The 19,216-nt window shown below is 53.5% G+C and overlaps 1 protein-coding gene across 2 annotated transcripts in view; it reads right to left on the bottom strand.

Annotated features, from left to right (window-relative positions):
* Nucleotides 1–19,216, bottom strand: part of ZAN (zonadhesin) — a 38,925-nt gene that overhangs the window by 13,436 nt on the left and 6,273 nt on the right. Inside the window, exons 8-32 of one of the 2 annotated variants that reach the window (XM_047837510.1) lie at nucleotides 18,723–18,887; nucleotides 18,069–18,160; nucleotides 17,803–17,881; nucleotides 17,514–17,660; nucleotides 16,704–16,975; nucleotides 16,362–16,446; nucleotides 14,130–15,887; nucleotides 13,100–13,284; nucleotides 10,284–10,425; nucleotides 9,998–10,117; nucleotides 9,394–9,518; nucleotides 8,899–9,044; nucleotides 7,309–7,452; nucleotides 6,823–6,930; nucleotides 6,574–6,743; nucleotides 5,752–5,954; nucleotides 4,880–5,021; nucleotides 4,316–4,563; nucleotides 3,904–4,084; nucleotides 3,538–3,649; nucleotides 2,827–2,921; nucleotides 2,334–2,510; nucleotides 1,106–1,314; nucleotides 714–858; nucleotides 47–294 (exon numbers count right to left, since the gene is read on the bottom strand). In XM_047837510.1, coding sequence (XP_047693466.1) covers nucleotides 47–294; nucleotides 714–858; nucleotides 1,106–1,314; nucleotides 2,334–2,510; nucleotides 2,827–2,921; nucleotides 3,538–3,649; nucleotides 3,904–4,084; nucleotides 4,316–4,563; nucleotides 4,880–5,021; nucleotides 5,752–5,954; nucleotides 6,574–6,743; nucleotides 6,823–6,930; nucleotides 7,309–7,452; nucleotides 8,899–9,044; nucleotides 9,394–9,518; nucleotides 9,998–10,117; nucleotides 10,284–10,425; nucleotides 13,100–13,284; nucleotides 14,130–15,887; nucleotides 16,362–16,446; nucleotides 16,704–16,975; nucleotides 17,514–17,660; nucleotides 17,803–17,881; nucleotides 18,069–18,160; nucleotides 18,723–18,887 — 5,498 coding nt within the window. The remainder of the gene's footprint in view (nucleotides 1–46; nucleotides 295–713; nucleotides 859–1,105; nucleotides 1,315–2,333; nucleotides 2,511–2,826; nucleotides 2,922–3,537; nucleotides 3,650–3,903; nucleotides 4,085–4,315; nucleotides 4,564–4,879; nucleotides 5,022–5,751; nucleotides 5,955–6,573; nucleotides 6,744–6,822; nucleotides 6,931–7,308; nucleotides 7,453–8,898; nucleotides 9,045–9,393; nucleotides 9,519–9,997; nucleotides 10,118–10,283; nucleotides 10,426–13,099; nucleotides 13,285–14,129; nucleotides 15,888–16,361; nucleotides 16,447–16,703; nucleotides 16,976–17,513; nucleotides 17,661–17,802; nucleotides 17,882–18,068; nucleotides 18,161–18,722; nucleotides 18,888–19,216) is intronic. The other variant, XM_047837513.1, reaches the window with a different exon arrangement.

Raw genomic sequence — 19,216 nt, 5'->3', positions numbered from 1 at the left:
CCCCAGAGCTGGCCTCCTCCCTTCCCCCCCACACCACCCAGCTCACCAGCACACGGTGGTCCTTTATCAAGGTAATGAGGGTATTAAAGAAGTCAACGTTGACCTGGTGGAGGTAGGAAACAGCAGACTGGCCTCTCTTCTTCCCATACTTGACGCTGATCTTGAAGAAAGGCAGGTCCATGGTGGGGTGGCACACTTTCACCAGGACACCAGTGCAGGTGTCCCTGATGGTGTGGTAAGTGCCATCGAAGCTCAGGTACTGAGAGTGGTTTGAGGTACGGCACACTCCCATACCTGGCAGAGAGAGACGGGTTGCTGAGGAGTGGTCCAGCCTCTCCGAGAACAAGTGCTCTCCCCATCTGTGAGGAGAGCTGAAGGTGAAGGAGGCCCCACAGGGAGGGGAGAAGAGAAATAAAGGCTCGGTGGCCAGGCTAGGATGAGGCTTGGGGGTGGAAGGGGCGCTATTCTGCCAGAGAATGTGGCATCATAACGGGACTCACAATGTCCCATCTAAGTTCACGGCCGGGACAGCCATGAGTGAACACGAGGAACCCTTTCCAACGGCACAGGGGTCCTCATTCCCAGTCAGAAGTTCTTTGGGACCCCGGACATAGGAGCCCAAGAGCTACAGATGATGGGAGAGGGTGAGGAGGAGTTGGGGACGGCAGTCTCAGTGACACCGGGGTCCTCCTGTGTGCTCAAGGGCCTTCTACCTGAAGCCCGGCAGCGTAGCAGCCCATCCAGGGGCCAGCACATCTGGCCAGGCTTGCAGGCGGCCTGCTGGCAGGAGATGGCGTTGCGAGTGGAGCAGGTGCAGAGCCTGGAACAGGTGTGGTCCGCGTACCATCTCTCCCCGACCTGTGGGATGTGGGCGTCAGCAGAGCCCATGGAGGTTTGGAAGCCAGAGTTGGACCGAACCCTCTACCCCGGGCGCCCCCTCCGGCTCGCTCCCCTTGGCTGCTTGCCTCCATCCCCAGACTTTCTCAGCCTTCGGGCTTCTGGGCTTGCTGCTCAGCCCCTAGCACTGGCCCCGCCGCCTTACCCCTTCACAGGCTCTGAGGCCTCCTGCTCCCCAAACATGTGGTGCTGCGGTCCGGCCTCTCACCGGGTGGTAGTAGCCCTCCTGGTCGACGCAGCCGCACTGGCTGAGGGACACACAGGAGGTTCCACTCAGGATGTGACCTTTCTGGCACTCACAGCCCTCCGTACAGGGCAGTGCTGCTGGGCAGTCTCTGGGGGCCGTCAGGCTGAGGCAGGTGGCTGGGCAGGGGTTGGCACAGGGGCTGTAGCTGCTGCTGGACGGGCACTTCAGAGCTAAGAAGAAACCAGTGTCAGGAAGGGCAGTGATTTCTAGCACCCTGAGCTCGGGGCATCGAGAGCTCCCAAAGAATGTTCATCAGATGAATGGATGAACACAATGAGATCTATCCATACAGTGGAATATTACTCAGTCTTTAAAAAGACATTCTGGGGGCACCTGGGTGGCTCAGTCGGTTAACAGTCTGACTTCGGATTGGGTCATGATCTCAGGGTTCTTGAGTTTGAGCCCCGTGTTGGGCTCTGTGCTGACAGCTCGGAGCCTGGAGCCTGCTTCAGATTCTATGTCTCCCTCTCTCTCTGCCCCTCTCCTCACGTTCTGTCTCTCTGTCTTTCTCTCAAAAATAAATTAAAAAAAATTTTTTTTTAACGTTTATTTATTTTTGAGACAGAGAGAGACAGAGCATGAACAGCGGAGGGGCAGAGAGAGAGGGAGACACAGAATCGGAAACAGGCTCCATGCTCCAAGCTGTCAGCACAGAGCCCGACGCGGGGCTCAAACTCACGAACTGTGAGATCATGACCTGAGCTGAAGTCGGACGCTTAACCGACCAAACCACCCAGGCGCCCCTCAAAAATAAATTTTTAAAAAATTTAATTAAAAAATGAATAAACATTAAAAAAAGTTTTAAGTCATTAAGATGGAAAATTTTATGTTATGTATATTTTACCACAATTAAAAAAAAAAAAAAAAAGAGTTCCCTGAAAAGAGAGGAAGGAAGAAAGGGAACAGAGCTGGCCCAGGTCAGAGGGGAAGGAGGCAGTAACCAAATGAGGGTAAACCGTCTTGGTGAAGAGAGAGTCAGATGGAGGAGGCTCCCAGAGTGGGGAGACAAGTTGAGGGTGGGGGTTGGGTTCGGAGAGACTGGAAGGCTGGGACAGGATGGGGGTTCCACATGGGGCTGAGGGCCGGGCTGTGACAGAAGAGCAGAGGAGCAGACTTTAAGGATAGGAAGAGAGACAGGGGTTCTGGCAGCCTCCTCCGGGCTTCGGGAGCAGGTGGTCGGGTCACTCACGGCAGAAGGTGCCATTCCGCCAGGAAGGGGCCCGACCGGCATGGGCACACAGGGATGCATAGGCCTGCAGGGAGCGGCACAGGGTCAGGGTGTCCCCCTTGGTCCCACACTGGCCATACACACAGCTGGCGAAGCTGGACTGGGGAGGCACCACCCCGTGGCACTGAGAGAAGGGTCCTGGAAGATGAAACAATGTAGGTGTGAGGGCAGAGAGTCAGCTTGGAAGGGGAAAGAACCACGTGGCTGCCCTGCAGTGCATTCAACATCCATTTCAATCAAAACCCGTCATTATTGAGAAAGTACTGTCTAAGATGCAAAGAAAAAAGGTCCATCAGAGCTCCCGAGGTGAACACTGCCTCTGCCTTACCTTCCGCTTGCCTTCCCTCTGACTTTCTATTTCCTGTCTCATCCTTCCTCCCTGCCTGACCAGTCCCCCTCCTCTGTCTCTGGCCAGGGGAGGAGAGCGCTGCGGCCACCAAGGGATGTGGCTTACCCTGAGGGTCCATTAAGACATCACAGTTCTTTTCCCAGCTGTTTGCCCCTCTGTTCTCCTGGCATCTGGAGGGCTTTGGACCCTTAGCAAAGCAGCTGAACAAGGAGAGGGGAAGGGACAGGAATTTAGGATTGGAGGAAGCTTCCCCAAAACTGAAGCGACAGTGGAGAGGGAAAATGGGAGGGGAATAAGAAGAGAACAAAGTGGTCCCTCAAGCAACAAGGTCAGAAGATGCAACAGGATGGGGCGCCTGGGTGGCGCAGTCGGTTAAGCGTCCGACTTCAGCCAGGTCACGATCTCGCGGTCCGTGAATTCGAGCCCCGCGTCGGGCTCTGGGCTGATGGCTCAGAGCCTGGAGCCTGTTTCTGATTCTGTGTCTCCCTCTCTCTCTGCCCCTCCCCCGTTCATGCTCTGTCTCTCTCTGTCCCAAAAATAAATAAAAACGTTGAAAGAGAAAAAAAAAAAATTAAAAAAAAAAAAAAAAAAAAAAAAGAAGATGCAACAGGAAGGAAAGCATTTGGCACTCAGGATGGGATTCCCAAGGGGGCTCTCCAAAGAGACAGATGAGTAAGTGCAGAAGGCAAGCGGGGCGGTGGGGGACAACAACCTTGGGTCAGTTCGTCTCCGGAGAGATCAGGGACGCACAGAGGACCCCCCAGGCTGCCTGCCGAGGCTCCTCCCCAGCTCTGGCTCCCCGCATTCCCAGCTCACCCTGTTTCAGAGTAATCAGGGAACTTCCAGGCGACGCCCAGGCCATCCGAGCTGGCCACAGGCCTTTTGTCCAGGAGCAGATTGTCATCCAGGCTATTGTTGTTGTAGTTGCCTGGAGGAGGGTCCAGTTAGAGCCATACACCCTCTCCCAGGACCACCACCTTCCTCTTAGAAGAGACAGCTCGCTCTTCACTCAACAGACCACGGTTCATCTTTCTTTCTCTTTCCCTTTGGCCTTTTAACACCTACCCGCACGCACAAGCAGACAGGCCCTCAGGATGCCTACTGAAATCTGTGGATGAGCTGGTCTGGGACAAACTCTGGCCCATTGTCCCCACTTTGCCCGCAGATGCCCAGGGAACTCACCACACAGCCCGCAGAGCCGGCCAGCATAGGAGGAGGGCACTGTCACTTCGGCCAGATGCTTCCCATCGTAGCGAATTTGAAGCCCAAAGTCCGTGTAGAGGAGGATAAAGGAACCGCTAGGCCTTATGCTCACCCGGCCTTGTGCAGGCCACACAGGCAGGGCCACTCGGCGACCATTCAGCTACAGAGGCAGGGAGGATGCAGTAGGGAGAAGCCCTTGGGACAAGGACAACGGGGACAGGACGAGGCAGCAGACAGCGATGGTGATGTGTCTGCGGAACTGGGGGCTGGATCTGCTGTGGGCTTCCCCCGGGGGCTCTAGAAGCCAGACAGGTGGGCCTGTGGGCAAGGAGGGTGCAGAGAAGAGATGCTGGTGGTGCAGGGGCCAGGGGAGGCGGGCGGAGGCACGCACCATGACCTTGTGGCCTTTGATGAGCGAGATTCTCAGGTTGAAGATGTGCAGGTGAACGGATCTGACATAAGAGGCCTCCAAGTTCCCACTGCGAAACTCATTGGTGGCGCTCACGATGAAGTAGTTCTCTAGGGACCTAGATTGGCAAGGCCTGGTCAGGATGTAGCTGCAGGTGCCCGTGAAGTGGTGCAAGGCTCCGTCGAACGTCAGGTAGTGGGGGTCCCCTGAGACGGTGCAGGTGGCGGCCCCTGGGGTGAAGGAGATGGAATTCAGAGGTGCCCTGACCCTGAGCTGCTCTCTGGGCGAGTCCACACTGGAATGGGACCCTTGGCTCATCCTTGGCTCATCCGTGTGGTTGGCTCGGCCTAGAGAGGTCAAGCATAGGGACTGCCCAACCTCACCGGGTCCACGCAGAGGCTGCTCAGGCTTGGGCCAACTGCCTTCCAGTCCCCCGTTAGACTCGGCTCTCTGGGGTGCCTGTTTTAGGGCAGAGCCATGCCCTCGCCCAAGGTCACGCGGGCAGCTCCTCCTCCCCCCCCACTCACCTTCCACCCGTCTGCTCACCTAGGGCATGGCAGCCATAGATGCCATCCTGCTGACGACAGACCTCCTGGGCCTGACACCTCCACTGCGTGCAGAGAATTTTATTGTTGCTCTCACAGGTACAGAGCTGTCTGCAGCCTGGCTTGAACCACCGCTCCCCTACCTGGGGGATGGAAAGAAGAAAGGAAAGAGGTCATTCCCAGATCTGTTACTCAGATCAGTGGGTTGCTCCCTGGGACCATTCCTGTCATCCCGAAGCTCCAGGCTTCGCTGCAAGCCTGGCATTGGCTCACTTACTCAGCCATTCACTTCTTTGTTCCTTCACTTTTTCAACAGATATCTGTTTGTGCTAGGTCTTAGGGATTCAGGAATGAACTGGGTGGACGATGTTCCTGCCCTAACAGCTCATGATGGGGGGGTGGGGAGGGGGGGCAGTAAACAAGTAAACTAATGGATCAACTGTTCCAGCAGGATATGCACCTAAAGAAGACAATCAGGGGGCCCAGTGAGAGTTTCCTGCCATCAACACGGACAATAAGCACGGGCTCAGGAAGTTTAGAGGAACGTCTTCTGACTTTGCTTATCAGGAAGGCTTCAAGGAGGCAGCATTTGAACAGAGCCTCAGAGGAGGTGAAGGATTCCAACAGGCACAGGTGGTGGGGGGCGGGCAGAGCAGAGATAGAGGGACTACAGACAAAGTAAAATTGGGGGGAAAGCAAGGCACAGACAGGGTATTCAGTAGGCCGACCCAGAGCTGGGCAGAGGGCTGTGATGGACGCCAGTGTCGTTCTCAGGGACAGGGCAAGGGACAGGCAAAGAAGGAAGAGAGAAACAACAGAGATGAGGGTCTGGCTTCAAAAGTGCACATGGAGGTGGGGGGCCCAGAGGCTCACCTTGAAGTAGCCCACTGTGGGCTCGAGGCACCCACACTGGGAGTGGGGGACACACTGGAGACCGCTGAGGACGAAGCCCGGGTTGCACTCACAGCCCTCCACACACCGGTTCTGGCAGGCCATGCCAGAGAACCCAGAATGGCAGGTAGCGGGGCACACCCTGGCACACAGCGTGTACGTGCTGTTGGGTGGGCAGGTCATTGCTGGAGGATGGAGAAGCAGAGGTGAGAAGGGCACAGGGCAGGACAGGGAAAAGGGAACGAAGGTGGGTTCAAAGCCCAGCGTTCAGAGGGCCCACAGCTAGAGGCTTCTGCCCAATCCTGAGAAGCAGAGGGTGACCCGGAGAAGGGTGACCAAGGAGCTCGGCTTCCACTCTGGGCCCAGAAAGTGGTCTGCTGGGAGCTACTAAGAGGCGGGTCTGGGGGAGCAGAAAGATCTGGGGGAGCAGACAGATCCAAACGTCTCAGCACTGCTGCTGTGTAGACATGCACTTGTCTACAGGGCAGAAGAAAAAGCCCATGAGGGCTCGATCAAGGGCACCGCCGCCTAAGCAGGCTCCCCAGAGGCGAGGACACCGAGGCCGTGCAGATAAAACTGCAAGCATTGCCCCGCATAGCCTCAGGCGGCCGGGGGCGCTTTCTGAGTCTGCAAGGGACTGTGATTTTTCTCCATGGCTATTTCTGCCTGCAGATTTCCCTGTGCACGTGTGGGATCAGAGGGGTTCAGCCAGGGGTCCCCCACGCCTGTGCCAACACTCAGATGCCCACCCTCTGCTCGCATCCGTGGGTGAAGGAAGGGGCCCTGCTGCGGGGCACAACTCACGGCAGAATTGGGGTCCCCTCCAAGGCTTCACGGCATAGCCAGCATCCTGGCAGATCTCAGTCAAGGCTGCCATATGGGCACACAGCACTGGCTGCAGCCCCTGGAATTTACACATGTCAAACGTGCAGCTCTTGAAGAACGAGGAGGCCTTGAGGTGAGGCAGACATGCCCTGAGGAGAGAGGCTGGGTCAGAGGAATGAGCCAGGTGCTCAGTGACCACCCTGCGGCCCTAACCGGCTCCCTTCATACTCAAAGGCTCCGCGGGTGTCCAAGAGCCGTCCACAGAACTGTAGTCCCGACAGACTGTTCTGCCAGCCTGACTCGCACGAGGGAGGAACTGTCGGGTTCTTCTGGCACCTGGAAGAGACACCCCCCCCACCAACAGGCCCTGAAGGCTCGTCAACACCCCGCCCCTACCCCAGCAGTCTCGCGGCTCTCGGCAGCCCCTAGTGGACAGCTGCTGAACCCCAAGCCCGGGAGGAGGTGGGAAAACCTGGAACCGAGCAAACCGGAACAGAGGCTGCTTGGCATCCCCTGAGGATGACTGACAGCGTGGGGGCAAGCATGGTGGTGAGGTGTTCCTGAACTTGGCTGGAACGGGAGCAGGGAGAAGAATGACAGAAGTTGCGGGGGCGGGGGGGTTGCAGGCGGGAGAGGAGAAGGAAGAAAAGGGGTGATGTCGGTCAGGGTGCACGGTTCTCAGAAGGGCAGAAGCAGGGGTGGCCACGTCCTCACTCCTTGTCCTCGTCCTCTGCCGTCTGCCAGCTGTTGCCCAGCTCCTCATCGTCCAGCGCTGGGCTGCCGTCGGGCTTCTGGTTGTCATTGCTACCGTCCCCGTCATAGTTGCCACAGAAGCCACAGAGTTTGCTAGAGTAGGTGCTGGGGGTGGGAGGAGAGGAGGAGGCGTTAATGGAGAGAAGGGGCTCCAGTCCCTGGAGGGACCACGCAGAGGGAAGGGCAGAGCTGGGGGCCGCGGGCAGGACACATCGGAGGACTAACAGGCGCACGTTGCAAACAAGAGCCTGTGCCAGGCGCCCTGCGCACAAGGACCTCACAGACCTTCCCCCCCCTAGCCATCCTCACTACTCCGCTCATGCCCCATCTTCTTGCTGGCCCTACAAATGTGGGAACCAAAGGCAAAAAGAAATGTAGATAAAATTACATTTCCTTACAACCTGCAGCCCTTTGACAAATTCTTTTTTTTATATTTATTTATTTTTGAGAGAGAGAGAGAAAGCGGGAGTGCATGCAAGCAAGCAGGGGGAGAGGCAGAGAGAGGGGGACAGAGGATCTGAAGCAGGCTCTGCGGTGATAGCAGAGAGCCCAACGTGGGGCTCGAACCCATGAACCGTGAGATCATGACTGGAGCTGAAGTTGGACACTTAACCGACTGAGCCACCCAGGTGCCCCAACCAATACTTGAGACAGGCAGAGTAAGATGTTCCTCCAGGAACTCCATCTGTCTTAATATTAATACTTTGTTAGAGGGGGAAGGACAACCGTAGCTTGGCAACAGCTAGACCTCCGGGATCCTGAGTCTCCTTTGGAAGCTTCTGCTTATCTTTACTTCCCCAACTCCCAAGTCTATAATCAGGCACCCCTCAATCCCAGTGCAGCTCTCTCTGCCCATGGGTCCTGTCCCTGTGCTTTAATAAAACCACTTTTTGGGTTGCCTGGGTGGCTCAGCCGGTTAAGTGTTTGACTTTGCTCAGGTCATGATCTCTCGGTTCATGAGTTCAAGCCCCGCATCGGGCTCTGGGCTGACAGCTCAGAGCCTGGAGCCTGCTTCACATTCTGTGTCTCCTTCTCTGTCTCTGCCCCTCCCCGCTCGTGCGCGCTCTCTCTCTCTCTCTCAAAAATAAATAAACATTAAAAAATGTTTTTAAAAAATTCTTTTTCATTGTCGACTCCAAACCCCAGCATTTCAAACCACACCACAACAACATTCCCACACTGCCGGTTTTCCATGCATTTGCCGTTTGCTATCTGCAAAGACATTCTTTCCCTTGTTTGTCCGTCCTGGGAATCACCCTTTCTTGAGACTGGGGTCAAGTGACCACTCTTCAGGAAGCTCCCAAGACCCATTAGCCACTCGTTCTAGGACATTCCCAAAGCATCGTGTGTATATCCTGCTATTATCATTCTGCCCAGAAACCAATTTCTCCTGTCTCCTCATCCAAAGGGAGGCGGGAACTAGATGCTTCCCACCCAAAGATTGAAAATTAGTGCCTGGACGGGAGGGGGAGGAGGAGGGCAAGGTCCTGGGAGGGGGAGGGGACAGAGCAGGTCGGGAGAGTGGCAGCGGCACCGAAGGGCACCCCTCACCTGGGCACACTTATATACAGCTGCTGGTTGCCATCCCATCTCACCCGCAAACCAAACGCCGTCTGCAGCTCCACAAACCGCCCACTTGAAGCCAGGAAGATTCCTTTAGAAGGTACCGCTGGGAGAGAGACTTGCTTCCCCCCAACCTGGTAGGCGGGGCAAGGGAGGAGACCAGGAGACAGACGGAAAGTCAAGGAGAACCCCCACCCCCACCCCCACCCGGAGAGACAGACAGAAAGTCAAGGAGAACACCCCACCCAGAGACAGATGGAAAGTCAAGGAGAACCACCCCCCCGCCGCCCCACAGATTCCCACATCTACGCTGGAAGGCACGGCAGCATCCACAGCAATCCTCAGTAGCACAAAGAATGCTCTGGAACCTGTCCCTGAGAGGTCTGGAGGTGACAGGAGCTGGCTGGAACACCGCGGCCCACGGGACAGGCTACAGCCAAGGTCTGGAAGCATTGGCAGGACTGAACAGAAAACCAGACTCACCAGCGTGCGCCTGTCCCTGAGCAGGGTGATGGTGATCTCATGCAGGGTCACGTAGACTTTGCTCAGGCAGGACATGCCTTCCTGTCCTCGATCTGCATTCTTTGCCGCCACCCTGAAGAATGGCTCTGGGTGGGGAGAGGGGTGAAGAGCACCCAGGGGCCCATTCAACAAGCATGTCTGAGCGTCCACTGAGGGTGGCGCCCACACCTGGCACTGCGGGGCTAAAGGAGCACAAAGAGTGGGGCGTGACTGTCTGCCTTCTTCCAGAATAGTCTGTACTGTGCTGAGACTCTGTGCCCCCTCAGTGGGCCAGGGCACCCTCTGGAGCAGGGCATTCATAATAGCTCTCTCGTCCCTTCATTGCCATTATTCCAGGTAGGCCTTCAGTAAAAGCTGGCCAGGGAGACAAACTCCTAAAGAGGCATTCTCTTAAAGGGCATCCTGAGTAAGTCCTGCTTCTGGGGTGGACATGTCCACTCTTACGTCACCCAAGACATTGTTCCCATCTTGCTCCTCCCATCGGCTCCCCAGCCCTTTCCTGCCGCCCGCTGTTCCCAGCTGTTCTGAACTTGGACCCCTGGCCCAGGCATCTCCAGGGCCATACCTGTCGAGTTGCCACAAGGTTGGGCCAAGACGTAGGTGCATTTGCCCATGAAGTTGAAGTGTCTTCCATCAAAGGTGAGATAGTGCGGGTCTCCGTAGACGGCGCAGGTGGCGGTGCCTGCTGGGGAGGAGGAGGGTGGGGGGCACAGGCAGCGGGCTGCTGCCACTGCTCCAAGCAGCACCTCACCCACCCAGTGGCATGCCCCAGCTCCTCTGGTCAAGGGACCCTGGTGTCACACCCACTCTGACCAGCTGGCTGGCGGGGTAGCGTGCAGGGAGGGGCTCACCGTAGGGTTGGCATCCGTAGTGGCCGTTCTTCAGCTGGCACACCGTGTGAGTCCCACACTGAGAGATCTGGCACTCCATCCGACTGCCAGGCCTGCAGCGGCAACGTTCTGTGCAGTTGGAGCTGAACCACTCTGCCCCAGGCTGGGAGCAGGGGGTCCGGAGTTAGACACTATAGCTCTTGGGGTCCTTCCCCCTTCACCACCACACCTGCAGACCTAACTTGGCGCATACCCTTCCTCTTCCCACGGCCCTGCCAGATAGCCCTGCTCATCACAGGACATTTGCACGTGCTTCCCTCTTGTCCTGGAATGCTCTTCCCCCTCCTTTCTAGATCATTTTTATGTAACCAACTCAAGGGTCACTACTTTCTCAGGAAGACTTCTCAGACTCCCTGACGAGGTCACCCTCACAGCTTTGGGTACCTTTCCTTCCCAGGACTTACCATAACTGTACTTTCATATTAATTCCTGTGATTGTTTGATTGCAAGCACTCTGTGAGGGACCGTGGCTCTTTACTCACTATCAGAGCCGCAATACATAGTACAGTGCTTGGCAGGAGCTCTCATCCAAGAAACCTTTGCTGTTGGGGCGCCTGGATGACTCAGTCAGTTAAGCTTACGACTCCTAGTTTTGGCTCAGGTCATGACTTTATGGTTTGTGAGTTCAAGCCCCGCATTGGTCTCTTTGCTGACAGTGGAGAGCCTGCTTGAGATTCTCTCTCCTTCTCTCTCTGCCCCTGCCACCCCCCCCCCACAATAAATAAACAATAAAGAAAAAGAAACCTATGCTGTGTCATAGTGAACCAAGATCCAATGTATCCCGCGGAATCTAAGAGCATTAGGAGAGCAAGGACCATGCCCTGTTTGGGATGGCCCCAATTCCAGGAGGGTGGAAAGGACTTAAGAAACGTTCCTTGAATGCATAAATGAATGTATAAGAAATGCATCCATGACTCCAGGGGCAGGCAAGAAATGCTTAATGCTAATGGTTGTGATAGATCTTTCTGAGGCTGAAACTAATCCTAACACTGACACAGGGACACCCAGGAGACTAGTTAAAGGGAGGAGGGGGAGAAAGTGGTCCTCAAAGAGGCAGATAGGAACTCAGATGATCCATGGGGAAGAACACCTGAAGCTGAGACAAGCCACTGGACACTAGTGAAGAGCTTAATGCACTTTTTTTTTCTTTTTTCAACGTTTATTTTTTATTTTTGGGACAGAGAGAGACAGAGCATGAACGGGGGAGGGGCAGAGAGAGAGAGGGAGACACAGAATCGGAAACAGGCTCCAGGCTCTGAGCCATCAGCCCAGAGCCTGACGCGGGGCTCGAACTCACGGACCGCGAGATCGCGACCTGGCTGAAGTCGGACGCTTAACCGACTGCGCCATCCAGGCGCCCCTGCACTTTTTTTTTTTTTAAGTAGCCTCCACGCCCAACGTGGGCTTGAACTCACAACCCTGGGATCAAGAGTCACACGCTCTACCAGCTGCGCCAGCCAGATGCCCCTAGCTTAATGCACTCATAATAGGTTGTGTATGATATTTACCATAATTAGCTAATAATAGTAACATTTATTAAGTACTTGGCCTGTGTTCAGACCTAATTTCAGCTTCACAACAGCCTTATGAGGTAGGTAGAAATTATTGTGTACACATTTCGTAGACACAGACACAGATCTGAAGAGATAGAGACACTTGCCCAAGGTCACCCAGCAAGTGAATGCTGGAGCCCAGATTTAAAAAAAAAAAAAAATTTTTAATGTTTATGTACTTTTGAGAGAGACAGAGACAGAATGCAAGCAGGGGAGGGGTGGAGAGAGAGGGAGGCAGAGAATCCAAGGCAGGCTCCAGGCTCTGAGCTGTCAGCACAGAGCCAGATGCAGGGCTCAAACCCAAGAACCGTGAGATCATGACCTGAACCAAAGTCAGACGCTTAACTGACTGAGCCACGCAGGTGCCCCTGCTGGAGCCCAGATTTAAAGGCTCTGTCCAATACAGTGGCTACCAGCCACATGTGGCCATCGAGCTCTTGAAACGTGGCTGGCTCAAATTGAGATATGCCTTAAGTATAATATACACACTGGATTTTAAAGAATTAGTATGGAGGGGGGAGGGAATATAAATGATCTCATTAATAATTATTAGTTACATGTTGAAATGAGAATATTTGAGATTGACTACATTACTGGAATTAATTTAACCTGTTTCTTTTTACTTTTTAAAAATGTGGCTATTAGGAAATGTGAAATAAAGCATGAGGCTTGTGTGCTATTTCTTCTGGACAGCGCTGTCTCAGAGCCTGTGCTCACGTGGAACCTTCCCAGGGGGGCCATCAATTAGGGGAGACAAGAACAGTCACTCCTCTGTTTTGACAGGATATACAAGTTCCTTTGGAAGAAGATTCTGGAATGTTGTGTTCTGCCTTGAACACGCCTGAAGTTCTACTCAGCATCTGGGCTCCCTGTACATGCAGGGACCCCCCTGGCTTTCCTCAGGATGGAGATGAGGGCCTTGGACCACTAGGTTGGCCCAGTGTCTCATGCGTGGGGCCACGGGATTATGGAATGTTCTGCACAGCCTAGCCTAGCTGAGCCAAAGTGAGTACTCAGCACATATTTATTGTAGGAACAGAGATGACCATCAAAAGCCATATTGGGAATGAATGACTCCAATATTGCATAACCTCTGCTTGTGAGCTGGCCCCTTGGGACTATCCCATGGGGACAGTCATCTCGTCTTGGGAGCAGATGGAGCCAGAACCCAGGTGTTCCACTCACAATCTCCCTCGGGGGCTCTGGGCACCCCAGCGGCCTTACCTTATAGTAATTGTTGTTATAGAAGCAATTGCAGGACGAGGCATTGATGCAGAGGGATCCCCGAAACAAGAAGCCAGAATTGCAGACACAGCCAGGTTTGCAGGGGGGCCCACAGTTGGGCTTGGGTCTCTCACAGGATGCTGGGCAGGTGCAGCGCTCATAGTGGGCATTTGGGGGACACCTCGCTGAGAGGAAAACAGCCTGCATCAAGCCTTCACTCCACCGCTTTTTTCAGGGAGACTTCCTGTTCTCCTATACCCCCACACTCAAGTTCTCTACAAAGTAAGTCCATAATTTAGCCATAAAGAGGAGTGAAGATCCCTCATATGGATGGACTTGAATTTCTACAACACGGAAGAACCTTGAAAACATGATGTGGAGGGAAAGAAGCCAGTCCAAAAGACCACATAGTACATCATGCTCCATGTGTGCAATGTCTAAAAGAGGCAAATCCACAGAGACAGGAAGTTGATTAGTGGTTGCCAGGGCTCGGGGCATGGTGGGGGTTTGTGGAGAATGTGGAGTGACTGCTAACGGGTTTCTTTTTGGGGTGATAAAAATGTTCCAGAATTAGAAACTGATGTTTGCACAACGTTGTGAGTATACGAAAACCAGTGAATTGCAAACTTTAAAAGGATGCATCTTATACTATATGAATTATATCTCTATAAAAAGGAAGGTGTGTGGCATGCGACTGGCCCAGTCAGTGGAGCATGCAACTCTTGATCTCAGGGTTGTGAGTTAGAGCCCCACGTTGGGTGTAGAGATTACTTAAAAATAGAATCTTAAAAAAAAAAAAAAAAAAAAAAAGATGCTGTAAGTTCGGGACTTGACTCCCAACAACCTCCACCCCACCCGTGCTCTGCTTCCCTCTTGGTCGGGGTGGTCCTCATTTTTTCAAAAGTTAACATGTCGCATTCATCTCTCTTCTAAGACTGCAGTTTTCTATCAGAAGCATTCATTTATCTAATTCTCTCTCCTACTCATGATCTCTTACTTTCTGCTGTCGGTTCGATGCTGTGTCACATACCTGGAGTGCGTCCAGGGGTTGTAGCGGTCGTGGAGGTACTTGGAGCAGTGGAAGGCATCACCAAGACTGTTGGCCCGATGGGTACAAGTGTTGGGCTGGGCTGGGGTATTGTAGGAACTGTGTGCCATTCAGTGGCAAAAGTAGATATTTTTGTGGGGATGGTGGGGTTTTTTGTAGGGACAGTGGGTTTTTCAGTAAGGATGGTGGTTTTTTCTGTGGGGACGGTAGGCCTTCCAGTAGGGACAGTGGTCTTTTCAGTGAGGACAGTGGATTTTTCTGCGGGGATGGTGGTCTTTTCGGTAGGGGTGGTAGGCCTTTCAGTGGGGACAGGGGGTTTTTCAGTGGGGATGGTAGGCCTTTCAGTAAGGATGGTGGGTTTTTCTGTGGGAAGTGTAGGTTTTTCTGTGTGGATGGTGGGTTTTTCTGTGGGGATGGTGGGCCTTTCAGTGGGGACAGTGGGTTTTTCTGTGGGAACTGTAGACCTTTCAGTGGGGATGGTGGGTTTTTCTGTGGGAAGGGTGGGTTTTTCTGTGGGAAGGGTAGGTTTTTCTGTGGGAAGGATAGGTTTTTCTGTGGGGATGGTGGGCCTTTCAATGGAGACAGTGGGTTTTTCTGTAGGAACTGTGGGCCTTTCAGTGGGGATGGTGGGTTTTTCTTTAGGAAGGGTAGGTTTTTCTGTGGGGATGGTGGTCTTTTCAGTAGGGGTGGTGGGTTTCTCTGTGGGAAGGGAAGGTTTTTCTGTGTGGATGGTGGGTTTTTCTGTGGGAAGGGTAGATTTTTCTGTGGGGATGGTGGAACTTTCAGTGGGGACAGTGGGTTTTTCTGTGGGCACTGTGGGCCTTTCAGTGGGGACGGTGGGTATTTCTTTAGGAAGGGTAGGTTTTTCTGTGGAGATGGTGGTCTTTTCAGTAGGGGTGGTGGGTTTCTCTGTGGGAAGGATAGATTTTTCTGTGGGAATGGTGGGCCTTTCAGTGGGCATAGTGGGTTTTTCTGTGGGGACAGTGGACCTTTCAGTGTGGATGGTGGTCCTTTCAGTGTGGACAGTAGGTCTTTCTGTGTGGACAGTGGGCTTTTCTGTGGAGATATTGGGCTTTTCAGGGGGTATAGTGGACTTTTTAGTGGGGATGGTAGGTTTTCCAGTGGAGACGGTGGGCTCTTTGGGAAGGACAGTGGTCTCTTTAGAGGGCACAATGGTCTCTTCAGAGGGGATAGTGGTCTCTTCAGTGGGGACAGTGGGTTTTTTAGTGGGAATAGTGGGCTTTTCTGTTGGGACTATGGGCTTTACTGTGGTGACACTGGGTTTTTCTGTGAGGGCCATAGGTTTTATTTGGGGTGTCATAGGTTTTTCTGTGGGGGTCATGGGTTTTTCTGTGGGGGCCATGGGTTTTTCTGTGGGGGCCATGGGTTTTTCTGTGGGGACAGTGGATATTTCACTGGGGACAATGGGTTTTTCTGTGACAACCATGGTTTTTTCTGTGAGGACAGTGGGTTTTTCTGTGGGGGCCGTAGTTTTTTTTGTGGGGGGAATAGATATTTTGGGGAGGTTCATAGGTATTCCTGTGGGGGCCATGGGTTTTTCTGTGGGGACAGTGGATATTTCACTGGGGACAGTGGGTTTTTCTGTGGTGGTCATAGGTTTTTCTTTGGGGACTGTAGGTTTTTCTGTGGGAGTCCTAGGTTTTTCTGTGGAGACAAGGGTTTCAGAAGGGCCAGTGGGGGGAACTGGAGATTTGGAAGGAAGCACTGTTGGCATAGTTCCTGCAAAGAAAAAACAAACAAACAAACAAACAAACAAACAAACAAACCCTGGAGTTTAGTCGAAATCAGACCACCGCCCTCTTCACTCACTTCCAATTGGAGTGAGTGGCCTCAAAGGGTAATTTATTCACACCTCTCCTTCTACTCCCAACCCCAACCTTCACTCAACAAACACTGCTCCTAATATATAGCAGACGTCATGCCAGATACAAACGACACAACATGAATAGGATGTGGGTCCTCCCTTCAGGATCGCCATCTACTGGGTAAGGAATTCTGGATCTAGCCACAGAAATTCACTGCATCAAAGTCCCATGCGCACACGCAAGCATCCTGATGTCACCGAGAAGGCAGAATGTAGAACACAAAGCAGTGTGAAAATACAAGCACAGGAGAGAACTTGATTTTCAGTCATCTGACAGATGGTCATCCCAGAGCACCGCCCCCTTTCCGGGGCCTTGAGTTTTGTTTTACCTCTACAAGTCCCGTGATTGATCAAGATAAAACCCACGGCGACAACAAAGGCAGTGTTGGTCCCTCTGATGGCCTCCAATATCAGCTGAAGGGAATGAAGGACAGAGAAGAGAGAAGTCCAACTGAATCCATGGCACCTCAAGGACTCTCCCAGACAGCCTGTCTGGCTCAACAGTCCAACTCTGCCCTCACTCCTTTTCAGGATGCAGATATCCCTCTCAGGGACACTGAGTTCACCTCTGCTCTGCTCCCTTTCCAGCGTCCCATCTCCTCAGCCCTGATTGTCCCCGGGTACTATGTCCCCCTCACCGGGCCCCACACAGGGCCCACTCTGTCTCTCACCTGCATGGGCTGTTGATGCCCCGAAGGGATAGTGACGGAGGTGTTCAGCCAGTCGGGGCTCTGAGACCCAACGCGGTGCCAGAGAGAAGTCGGGAAACTGCCTGCGGGACTCTCCAGCAGGAGACTGAGTTTAGCGCCCTCTCCTAGGCCGTACATGTGGTAAGCAAACTCCACACAGATCGCACTCGGGGCACAGAAGGGCCGGCTCACCAGCCTGCAAGACTGGCCTGCCTCAGAGAACTTGTCAGCCTCGACATAGATATAGCGACCTTCTGGGCAAAAGAAGGGAATCAAAAGAAGGGCAAGATGACAACCCCCACCCCCACCCCGAGGACACTCTCGTGTTGTTTTCTCCAGCAACACCTCGCAAACGAGGGTTTGACGCGAACACCCAAACTCCCCACGCTGTAAGCGGGTTTTTTTTTTTTTCCTACTTGTTTTGGACTTCTAACTGAAGAAGGTAGGATCAGAAAGAACGGGAAAACCAAACGAGCAACCCAGATTCCTTTGCTGGCTGCACCAGTAAATGTCTTAACTGAAAATGAGGTTGTGGATTTTGAAGGCTCGGGCTCAGTGAAGTGAGTTGCCTGGATTTTCTGGCGGTTTCAGTGACCCCACAGGCAGGAGAATCTTCAACCCGTTCGATTTCTGTCATCTCCCCAGCTCGGACCCATGGTGGCTTCCCAATAAACACCTGCCGGCTGACCGTCGCCACCTACAATACCTTCTCCCAGGAATCCTACCAGCCAACTCCCCAGCTGGGAGAGGATTCAGTAATTCGTTGGCTTGGGAGATCCTCAATCTCCTCACCTCCATTAAGGGAACCTCCAAAAGCGCCTGTACCCTGCATGTGCATATTTTTACTTCCCCGGGTCCAGTGTCCACCATCCCCTGATGCCTGGGCCCAGTCACAGAAGGGATGGGCATCGTCGTCAAAGTCACACTGAGGAAAGCTCTCTAGGGGATCAAAATGGGAGATGTGAGAAATTTGGGCCATGCCCTCTATTTCTCCCCAATCTTGCCCTCCCACCCCCCGACCCCCACTGCCCGTTTTGATGATCTGGTGGAGGCCCTGCTCCTCCCAGGGCCTTGCTCTCACCCCCACAGGGAGCAATGCTGATCGCATCCACTGCCACAGCTGGCTCTGGGGTCTCTCCAAACACACCCACCACAGTGAACTGAAGAGAGAGAGAAAGGGGACTGGGAGTGAAAAAAGAGCCCAAATGCCCAAACCACCCCCTACCATCTAATTTTACTCTATTCAGGAACCCAGACACCCTGCTCCCAGCACCCAGACCCTCACTCCACTTCAATATCAGAAGTGCCTACCCTGTGCAAGGGGTCCTGACCTTTGCTCCTCTGTACCTGAATTTCTCCCTGGGCTGTGTAATTGACAGTGACAGGCTGCCAGTTGGGTCCAGGTTGTCCTGAGAAGAGAGTGTGTTTCCTGATGCTGCCTGCAAATGAAAGGAATCAGAGAGAGAATTGACTTATTAAGGGGACTGAAAATGACCTCAAACCTGTACTCAGGGGGTGCCTGGGTAGCTCCGTGGGTTAAGCGTCTGACTTTGGCTCAGGTCATGATCTCACGGTCTGTGAGCTCGAGCCTCACGTCGGGCTCTGTGCTGACAGCTCAGAGCCTGGAGCCTGCTTCACATTCTGTGTCTCCCTCTTTCTCTGTCCCTTCCTTGCTCACACTCTGTCTCTCTCTCTGTCTCTCAAAAATAAACAAGTTTTAAATTAGGAAAAAAATCCTATACTCAGAAAGAAGAGTAGCTAAGGGAATACTGGGAGTGTATCCCCCTCTCCCAAATGCAAGCACATCCTTCTCTCTCACTCTCCTGGTACTTTTATCTGTTTTTCTAGAAGCCAGCACTCTCCCAGCTTCCCAGTTCTACTCCACACAATAAGCTTGCATATATCCTAGATTTCCCTAGAAATATGGGATGCCCCATATTTTCCTGTCAATTCAACCCTGGGAGACGAGATAAGCATAAATCCTGCAAATGCCAGTCTCACCCAAGACAGAAGCATAGACGGTGAGGGCTGCACCAGGTGACTGGCCATAGAGGATGTAGTGGAAGGAGAGGCTCAAACAGCCAGAGGACTGGCTCAGGGGGCTCAGGAGGACAGATTTCTGCCGCGGTTTTGCATTCTTGGGGTCCAGGAGCATGTAGAAGCCACCTATAAAGTAAAAGGCCAGTTAGGTGGGGTGGCTGAAATGGAGGGATAGGACCCTGTGACCGCAGGGGTCCCGGGCCTGGGAAGCCCCAACAGCTGCCTAGGATCGGCCAGCGATGAGGTGGGCCTCCATGTGTCCGAGGCCTTCGAACTTTCCAGAAATGCTTGGCAAGACTGGTTAAGGGCGCAGGCACCACCATATGAAACGCAGCATCCTCTCAGAAGCAACAGCCAGAACCTTGTCCTTTGGGTTGTGACGCTTTAAGTCCCCCAGGGTGATATCCTCTTCCTTTTCTGGACCCACGGGACAGAGCTGATTCACACAAACTGGT

This window comes from Prionailurus viverrinus, chromosome E3 (genome assembly GCF_022837055.1).
Source record: "Prionailurus viverrinus isolate Anna chromosome E3, UM_Priviv_1.0, whole genome shotgun sequence".
Taxonomy (NCBI): Eukaryota; Metazoa; Chordata; class Mammalia; order Carnivora; family Felidae; genus Prionailurus; species Prionailurus viverrinus.
Note: the sequence above shows the minus strand (reverse complement) of the source record. Positions and strands in the feature narration are given on the sequence as shown.